General features: G+C 38.3%; 2 protein-coding genes and 1 pseudogene across 3 annotated transcripts in view; 1 reads left to right on the top strand and 2 right to left on the bottom strand.

The window, feature by feature from the left end:
* Positions 1-9,850, top strand: part of elfn1b (extracellular leucine-rich repeat and fibronectin type III domain containing 1b) — a 147,987-nt gene that overhangs the window by 66,719 nt on the left and 71,418 nt on the right. The gene's annotated exons all lie outside the window — the stretch shown is intronic.
* LOC135735725 (UDP-glucuronosyltransferase 2C1 pseudogene) lies at positions 229-9,701 on the bottom strand (annotated as a pseudogene).
* On the bottom strand, positions 5,335-9,723 carry LOC135735723 (UDP-glucuronosyltransferase 2C1-like). 2 transcript variants are annotated; one of them, XM_073814386.1, is made up of 2 exons: positions 9,618-9,723; positions 5,335-6,935 (listed from the first exon to the last, which is right to left on the bottom strand). In XM_073814386.1, the coding sequence occupies exon 2, from the start codon at positions 6,928-6,930 to the stop codon at positions 5,341-5,343; it is 1,590 nt and encodes a 529-aa protein (XP_073670487.1). In that variant the 5' UTR covers positions 6,931-6,935; positions 9,618-9,723; the 3' UTR covers positions 5,335-5,340. The 2 variants fall into 2 exon arrangements, with proteins under 2 accessions (XP_073670487.1, XP_073670486.1); XM_073814385.1 differs by lacking the exon at positions 9,618-9,723 and adding an exon at positions 7,442-8,002.

The following is a 9,850-nucleotide window of genomic DNA, read 5'->3' as shown; positions in this document are numbered from 1 at the left end:
TATTTTTCAGAAAAACACCAAATAACTTATCTTCCCTTACCTGTCGCTGTTCAGTGCTATGTTCCCTCACATGCGTTCTCCGACAAAAAAGCGTGGCCAACTAAAGTATTAAAATTATTATGACGTTAATTTTTAAAAGTGTGCAAGGTCCGTGCACAACCTCTGCTAGCAACACAGAAATAGCAAAAAGCGCAATCGGCTAAACGAGCATTAAATATTAATATGACGTTGATTTTATTGTTTTTATTAATTCATATTCACAAAACTTATCAACAAAACATTGATTAAAATTAAGAGACAAATTATATAAAATGAAATTAATTTTAAAGTAGCAAACAAAACTTAAATTAAACTCGAAAATAATGTCTGACCCATTACAATTCTCCCTTCATATTGGCCTTTACAACGCCCTATATGGCGTTTAAAATTACAGTCTATCTTTCGTAATAAGCTAACTAAATTTAAACAAAACATAAACAACTTTATAAACAGACATTATCTAAGGATACATGTTAAAACAAAACGTTTATAATAGCTGGTTGGTAGATGTTTACTATTTTTGGCAAAACCTCCGTTGCAAACCTCCATTTACCTGAATAAAAATAATTTTTACTTTGAAAATGATGCGCTGTCACGTTAACATCAGCTGTTCGTTTATATAAAACTCAGTCTACGTTCCTTTACACTGCAGTGTAACCCCGGAGTTCTCAAACTAAAACAGGGTCTTCAGCGTTTACGAACTACTCCGTTTATGAGGGTCGAAAACGCTGCCATAGTGTAAATGACAGGCGTAGCGTGGCTATGTATGCGCTCTATCATAGCCCGTCTACATTCTCTGGCACTCTGCATTTTTTTTGTCAGGTTGACGGTCTAGTGAGTGAGTGAGATAGCAGCGACAGCGAGTATGGGAAATGGTGGTGAGGATCCGCCGGCCTCTTTAAGATCGCAAGTTTGAGAAAACTTCACTTTTATAGTCAGTTACAGTAGTACAGGCGAGAGAGTGGTGGAAAAGACGAGGACTGTGTGTCGGCGTTTTCAGCAGTTGTTGGGTATGTGAGTGGAAGTACATCTCACGCATTCACCATGAGACACACGCATTTCAGTCAGTTCACACGCTCACACGCCACACCTTGTATTTCTCACGCTGAGAAGTAGGTGATAAATTGTCCTGCTTATATACAATTAATAGACGAAGCACAGGCATACGCAGGGCAGTTCTGTCGAGTTCAGCTGATTTCAGTTTTTTAAGTGTGCTCAACTTTACGCAGCGCCATCAGCGTCAGAGTACCGCGAGAAATCTTGCGGAGGAGGCTGATTTCATATCGCTCTCGCGTTACTCTGATTTCATCCACTTGTCGTTTCTTGCAGCGCCTCATGAAGTCGTACACACCTATTAATGCATCCTACAAGCCTACATTTGTTTTGTTCTTTAGTACATTAATATGAAATAAATGTGCTAAAATTTCATTTAAAAATTTATTTAGGTAACTTGTAATACATTTAAAACCCATCTTTGTATGAAAGATTAGTACAAGTTTATAAATTTTTGTTATACGAGATAGTATGTTAAATGCCTTTCAGTTCATATTCATGACATCTCAAAATAACACAGATAAGGACACATATGTTTTTAAGATTATCTTAAGTAATAAAAAAATTTGCCTTCTTCATTTTTGTTTTGCTTTTCCCTCCATTGTACCGAAATTTAACTGAACCGGGACTTCTGTGTACCGTTCCACCCCTAGTATGCACGTAATGAATTAATATAATATATTAAATAAATCAACTTTTTAATGATATTCTAATTATATGACCAGCACCTGTATGTAGTACTGTAAAACAAACAAAAAATTTTACTAAATAAAAAATCATTCCAGTTTGTTTTTTCTCCTACATATTCTGCAGCATAAATATCTGATAAGCACATATGTGGTCAGCAATATGAGTGACACAGCAGACAGCAGGAACAACATGACGTCAACAGAGTGATACGAGTACCAGGGCATTTTGTACGACTCTGTGCGTAAATGAGCTGCACCTTTGTGCCTCATGACAAACTCAATCCAGAAGATGGCGCTGTCCAGAGGCTTCACTGGAACGTCTCTGTGAAGTCTCGAGAGTCTCTGCATGTTCTCCCGATAACTGGGATTATAAAGAACCTCCTTGACAGTTTCTAAGAAGGAGTCTTTATCCACTGTGGCAAAGTCTACGGTCTTGGCTACACCCTTCACTCTCATCTTTGAAAGATTATTAGGCTGATCAAAGATGAGTCCAAATCCAATGATTGGTACCCCATGGTAGATGGCTTCTTGGATACCATTGGTTCCACCATGAGCCACAAAGATTCTTGTTTTAGGATGACCCAGAAGATCATTCTGAGGTATCCAGTCCATTATCAAGGTGTTGTTTCCCATTGCAGATGGTTTTCTTCCTTTGTACCTCCAGATGATCTTCTGTGGAAGTTCAGCAAAAGCTTCAGCAATGGCCTCTGCCACATCATCAGGAAGTTGAGCAATGAGAGTTCCCAGAGACATGACGATGACACCATGATCACCAGAGCTCTGCACAAAGTCCTCAAGATCTTGCGGAAGAGGCTTTGATGGCTTGCACTGAAAGCCTCCCATGTAGACGATGTTTGGCATAGTGGGCCTTGGAAATTCAAAAATAAAATCAACCCTGTGGAGCCACAGATCAGCACCTTGAATTAAAGTAAAGTAGGATGTTCCTGGGCCAATAAAGCGTTCACTTATTTCGTTAAAATTTGGAGCGATCATAAGAACGATCTGTGTTTCAGTGATAATGTACATCAAAATATTTTTCACTCTTTCAAAGAAACTCATGCGGTCTGATAACTCAGTCATTGGTGAAGGTACATAAGAAAGTGGTGAAGGGGCTATTGCAAAGTGACCCTCACTGTACACCGCCCAACGGACATTGTAGACAATGGGCAGTTTAAGATAATGACCCAGTATTACACCTCCAAACATGGCTGGATCTGTAAGCATCAAATCATATTTGCTCTCTTTTAGGGACTGTATTAGCTGCTGGTCTTCAAGCATGTTAACTATTAGTTCAGATTCTGCTTTATTCATCTTTAGAAAACCTTGCCACGACTCTATCTCCAGTTTCAGGCGAGCCCAAGTGGAGCCGTCCCTCAAAATGTTTAGCATATTTGATATAAACCCCTGTAGGAATTCTTCATCAAATCCTCCAGCAGCATTCACAGTGATGGATGTGTAGAGAGGTGAAGATTCTTTGATGTACCAACTGTCTGACATCCGGATGACTGTAATATTGTGACCTTTGGAGTGAAGAGCCTCAATCAAGATTTTCATATTGACCCAATGACTGCCGTCCACAGGATAGACAAGAACATTCCCGCTCTGAACAACCGGCACAGTCATCACCAGGAGGGTTAAGAAAACTGGACCAAACATCAGATAAACCTGTCCATTCATTGCACCTGTAACAAAGCAAGAGAGATCAGGAATTTTGAACTGATCAGTGGCGGCCGGTGACTTCTCTTCCAAGGGACTGGAATTCAAAATATGTGTTCAGTGTGTCATTCAGCATGTCAAAATATGTGTTTGTTGCGTCTTGTGCGTTATTTCAAAATACGTGCCTGCTGCACACGTGTCGAAATGGTTTATGATAAAAGAAACACTCACTTAACACTAAACTCTGATTATACATGAGATTAAGCAAGTATTTGGCAAACATGAGCATCTCTTTGATCATAAACCCTTTTGACGCGGGTGTAGCAGGCGCTTATTTTGACAAGACACGTGATACACATAAGTTTACATGATGTGTCGAACACATATTTTGAAATGACGAGCCACACACATAATGGGCTAAATACATCATGTGACAAGCTCCGCATTCGAGCACCCTCGAAAAAGAAGTCTCCAGCCGCCACTGGTACTGATAAAGTTTTTGTTTAGCATGTGATGTCTTCAGTAGGCTACATTATTAACAGAACTAACTATAATTTTACTTTAACTTTACCATAAACAAAAGATGAGATTAGAAACCTTTTATCTTCTACCGTTCTTGATCAAAAGGAATAAAACTAATACTCAGTCTGTCCACTTTCACCTTGAATTTTAACATGTGTAGACAAATGTTAGACATCATGCTTGTTTATAATTGTCTGAACCATGGAGGAAATTAGTAAGTGATTATCAGTCAACATCAAAATGTACTCATGAAAATACTATTTTAGATATTACAATTTAATGAAAGTATGAAGACACTGGAGCATTTTAAGATTCATTTTTAATGCGATACAGTTTAACTATGCATAACTCAATTATTAATTTTAATAAGCATACAATATTGTTTTAATAAAAAAAATCTCAAAATCTCATCTTGTCTGTTGTAAACATGATCAAATTACTGAACTGATCTTAATGTTGTACTTTACAGTCCCTTTGACAGGCAGATATAACTCCACACTATGTCACGTTGCAGTGCGTTCTAACATTTGCTAAAAGAAATAAAAACAATCCACTGCTCATTTTTAAATATATAAAAAATAGTAAGGGATAATTATTATTTGAACATATTTAAAAAACACATTCTTACCTGTAAATATTTAGCATGCAATATGATTACCGGCTAAACTTTACACAGCTACAGGTGCAAGCAAAGGTTTAACTCTTATGCATTTATGCACATTCATATATGAGGGAAAGTTCATCAAAAAATCTTTAAAGGGACAAAGGGCATCAACCTCAAGAAATTTAGTTAATAAACTACCACTCAAAATTAGATCACTGTAATATAAAATTAGAAGTCTATTTATTTTTGGGTTTTGGGTTAATCACAATCCAATAAAAATATATGCTTCTAAAATAGGGAAAACATTTCTGTCAACAGGCAAGAAAGGTGCATATGAAAAAGATTAGTGATACTCTGCCACAATGATGTCATATAAATACCCATAAAGGGGCGAGTTATAATTAATTACATTATATTTTGGGTCAAGGGTTTATCAAAAAATTACATTTAATCTTGTTCCAAATGTGTATGAATTGCATTGGTTTACAAAAGCAAATAAATTGCAGAGTGCACTTTTTTATTCAATAAATCACAATATGTGGTTTACCGAAAAAATTTAAATATGCAAGAGGTCATATGTTGTGTAAGAACAATGAATACCTCACTATTGAATTAGAATGTTATGAAGTACAAATAAACATTAACTTTGACAATAATGCTGAGTAGAAAAAAATCACCAAAGACCAAGCGAGTAAACAATGCAACGTAAAACCTATTAAAGATGATTTAATAAAACAAAGTAAAACACGAATTGAAAATTTGTTAAATAAAAAAAAATCATTCTAGTTTGTTTTTTCTCCTACATATTCTGCAGCATAAATATCTGATGAGCACATATGTGGTCAGCATTATGAACGTCACAGCAGACAGCAGGAACAACATGACGTCAACGGAGTGATACGAGTACCAGGGCATTTTGTACGACTCTGTGCGTAAATGAGCGGCACCTTTGTGCCTCATGACAAACTCAATCCAGAAGATGGCGCTGTCCAGAGGCTTCACTGGAACGTCTCTGTGAAGTCTTGAGAGCCTCTGCATGTTCTCCCGATAACTGGGATTATAAAGAACCTCCTTGACAGTTTCTAGAAAGGATTCCTTATTCACTGTGGCAAAGTCTACGGTCTTGGCTACACCCTTCACTCTCATCTTTGAAAGATTATCAGGCTGGTCAAAGATGAGTCCAAATCCAATGATTGGTACCCCATGGTAGATGGCTTCTTGAATTCCATTGGTTCCACCATGAGCCACAAAGGCTCTGGTTTTGGGATGACCCAGAAGATCATTCTGAGGCATCCAGTCCATAATTAAAGTGTTGTTTCCCAGTGCAGATGGTTTTCTTCCTTTGTACCTCCAGATGATCTTCTGTGGAAGTTCAGCAAAAGCTTCAGCAATGGCCTCTGCCACATCATCAGGAAGTTGAGCAATGAGAGTTCCCAGAGACATGACGATGACACCATGATCACCAGAGCTCTGCACAAAGTCCTCGAGATCTTGCGGAAGAGGCTTTGATGGCTTACACTGAAAGCCTCCCATGTAGACGATGTTTGGCATAGTGGGCCGTGGAAATTCAAAAATAAAATCAACCCTATGGAGCCACAGATCAGCACCCTGAATTAAGGAAAAGTAGGATGTTCCTGGGCCAATGAAGCGTTCGCTTACTTCGCTATAATATGGAGCGATCATGAAAGCGACCTGTATTTCAGTGATGATGTACATCAAAATATTCTTCACTCTTTCAAAGAAAGTCATGCAGTCTGATAACTCAATCATTGGCAAAGGTACATAAGAAAGTGGTGAAGGGGCTATTGCAAAGTGACCCTCATTGTACACTGTCCAACGGACATTGTAGACAATGGGCAGTTTAAGATAATGACCCAATATTACACCTCCAAACATGGCTGGATCTGTAAGCATCAAATCATATTTGCTCTCTTTTAGGGAATGTATAAGCTGCTGGTCTTCAAGCATGTTAACTATTAGATCATATTCGGCTTTTATCATCTCTAGAAAGCCTTGCCACGTCTCTATCTCCAGTTTCAGGCGAGCCCAAGTGGAGCCGTCCCTCAAAATGTTTAGCATTCTTGATGCAAACACCTGGAAGAATTCTTCATCAAATCCTCCTGCAGTCTTCAGAGTGATGAATGTGTAGAGAGGTGAAGATTCTTTGATGTACCAGCTGTCTGACATCCGGATGACTGTAATATTGTGACCTTTGGCGTGAAGAGCCTCAATCAAGATTTTCATGTTGACCCAATGACTGCCGTCCACAGGAAAGACAAGAACATTGCCGCTCTGAACAACCGGGACAGTCATCAAAAAGAGGGTTAAGAAAACTGGACCAAACATCAGATAAACCTGTCCGTTCATTGCACCTGTAACAAAGCAAGAGAACAGGAATTACGTACTGATATAGTTTTTGTTTAGCATGTGATGTCGGCTACGTTATTAACAGAACTGTCATTTTACTGTAACTTACAGATTACCTTTACAGTTCTTGATCTGGGCCCGTATTCACAAAGAATTTTAAGGCTAAAAGTAGCTCCTAACTGGCGAATTTAGGAGCAACTCCTAAAAATAATGGGCGTGTCACTCCTAACTTTAGGACTCCTAATTCTTTTCACTAAGAGTAATTCACGAAGCATTTTAGCCCTAAAAGTAGCACCCAAGTCTGGGCCAGCTTAAAAGAAGTCGAGAGAACTCCTAACTCACTAAGACCTATTCACAAAGGATCGTAAATTGGCTTAGGTGCTGATCCTCCTTAACATGGACAGTTTCACCAACTCAAAAGCATTGCCTACATGCATTCATGACAAGCAGGAAGTTTTTTAGAATTACATGAAACAATAATGAAATTAAATATTTAATATTATAGGCATACCTGTTGCCATGCTAGTCTGTTTAAAGGCTGAAATCTCAACCTTCGACTGTGATTGCATACCACCGCCTCTCGCAGTCATCTGGGGTCCGTGACACAAGCGGGAATGCTGCATTGATCTGCAAACAAATCCTCTCCTATCAGTGATGCGCGGGTTGATCCGAAATGTGCGGGTGCCTGCGGTCACCCGCGGTTACGAGTCATCCAAAAATATTTTTAATGATATTCGGGTCGCGGTCGGATGGGTCGTTTGAAATAAAGATGTCAGTATCTACTTTAAACAATTACTACTTTTAAAAAATGCGGGCCAGGGAGCGGGTCGGGTACACTATTTATTTTTTTGCGGTCCAAGTTGCGGGCTGGTTAGTTGAAAACGTCGGTCTGGTGCGGGTTGTTTATACATTGACTCGCGCATCACTGTCTCCCACGTCTCACGCTTAGTTTTGCTTGATATCTCAGTGCCGATTTTCCCTTTTATTATGTTTCTTTTTTCCAGCACCAACTAGGCCAGCAGCAGTAACTGATTCTGCATCCAGTTGGGCTTTCTTTTCCGTTTTGGCGAGTTCATAATCCACCGTAGCCTGGTTAGCCAGACCTACATCAAGATGTAAGGTCTGGCAACTCTTCACACAAACGGCTCAATGCAAGGGGCGGGATATAAGGTTGTCCCTCAAAATGCCTCTGCACGCAATAGGATAGCGCTATGACCAATCAGAGCAACGAAGAAGGTGACGTAGTTACCGTAACCAGTCGGCAAAACTCCAAACACATCTTTCTTGCTTAAAAAGGACTTCATTAGGGTTATTTGCTCTTCTCTCAAAGAAAAACATAAGTCTAAGTCCTCCAGAGTCGCGGCCAAAGCCGCTTCAAAAGAAAGCTGTTCCCCAGCAGCAGCAGCCATTCTTTGTTTTCAAGTAGGAACCGTTGCAGCTCTGTCGTCATCATGTTAAGCCCGCCCCACAGACGCTACACACGATGTGATTGGCCTGACCAAATTTTGGTTTTTGGAGCTGTTAAGTGTATTGTGAGTGCCTAGACTAAACCCTGGCAGCAAATATATTTTGCGGCCGCTAGGGTGCGTCTAGATTTCTAGGCTAAATCCACCGTCATTTAACTATTAAATTAAGCTACTTCAATAGGAGCAACATTTTTTGCTTTAAGTAGTCTATTTAGGAAGTCAATTAACCAAGCAAGTGTTAATGCAAATGTCGTTTTTCATTATTGGGCAATTGGCGGTTTTCATTAGGGTATTAGGCTACCTTGATTTAATTTAATTTCATTCACGACTTTTCTTTTATATATGCATTTCGATGACATTACTTTTATTATTTTGTGTAGGACACAGACATATATCGATGTTGTAATTCCATGATTTGGTGCGTCTGTGTTATGTTCCGCATGCCATGTCATCTAACAACCAATCACTGTGGTCATTGCGAGGAAGCTCGTGCATGAGAATTGACGTCATCCATACCAACGAAGACTCACTCTTAGTTTAGGAGTTGTCATTTTTCCTTACTAAGAGTAGGTCTGAAAGGCGTTGTGAATAACTTTTAAGGGAAAACTCCTAGCTAAAATCTTTTAGTGCGATTTAGGAGTACTCATAGTGGTAAGATAAAATGCTTTGTGAATACGGCCCCTTAACTTTTAATAAAACAGTCAAATAATTCTCAACCTGTCCAAATTCACTTAAAATTTTAACATGTGTAGACAAATATTAAACATCATGCTTTTTAAGAATTGTCTGAACCTGGAGGAAATTATGTAAGTAATTATAAATCAACAACAAAATGTACTTATGAAAATACTATTTTAGATATTACAATTTAATGAAAGTATGAAGACACTAGAGCATTTCTAGATTCATCTTGATTGCGATGCAGTTGAACTATGCATAACTCTATTATTAATTTTAATATGCATACAATATTGTTTTTAGAAAAAAATATTTGCTTCAAATCTCCTCTTGTCTGTTGTAAACATGATCAAATTACTGAACTGATCTTAATGTTGTACTTTACAGACCCTTTGACAGGCAGATATAACTCCACACTATGTCACGTTGCAGTGCGTTCTAACATTTGCTAAAAGAAATAAAAACAACCCACTGCTGATTTTTTAAATATATAAAAAATATTAAGGGATATTATTTGAACCTATTTAAAATACACATTCTTACCTGTAAATATTTAGCATGCAATATCATTACCGGCTAAACTTTATACAGCTACAGATGCAAGCACATGTTTAACTCTTATGCATTTATGCACATTGATATAAGAGGGAAAGTTCATTTGAACAATCTTTAAAGGGACAAAGGGCATCAACCTCGAGAAATTTAGTTAATAAACTACCACTCAAAATTACATCACTGTGATATAAAATTAGTAGTCTATTTTTTGAGGGTTTTGG

This window comes from Paramisgurnus dabryanus, chromosome 4, assembly GCF_030506205.2.
Source record: "Paramisgurnus dabryanus chromosome 4, PD_genome_1.1, whole genome shotgun sequence".
NCBI classification, from domain to species: Eukaryota; Metazoa; Chordata; class Actinopteri; order Cypriniformes; family Cobitidae; genus Paramisgurnus; species Paramisgurnus dabryanus.
This window is presented reverse-complemented; position numbering and strand designations above follow the sequence as displayed.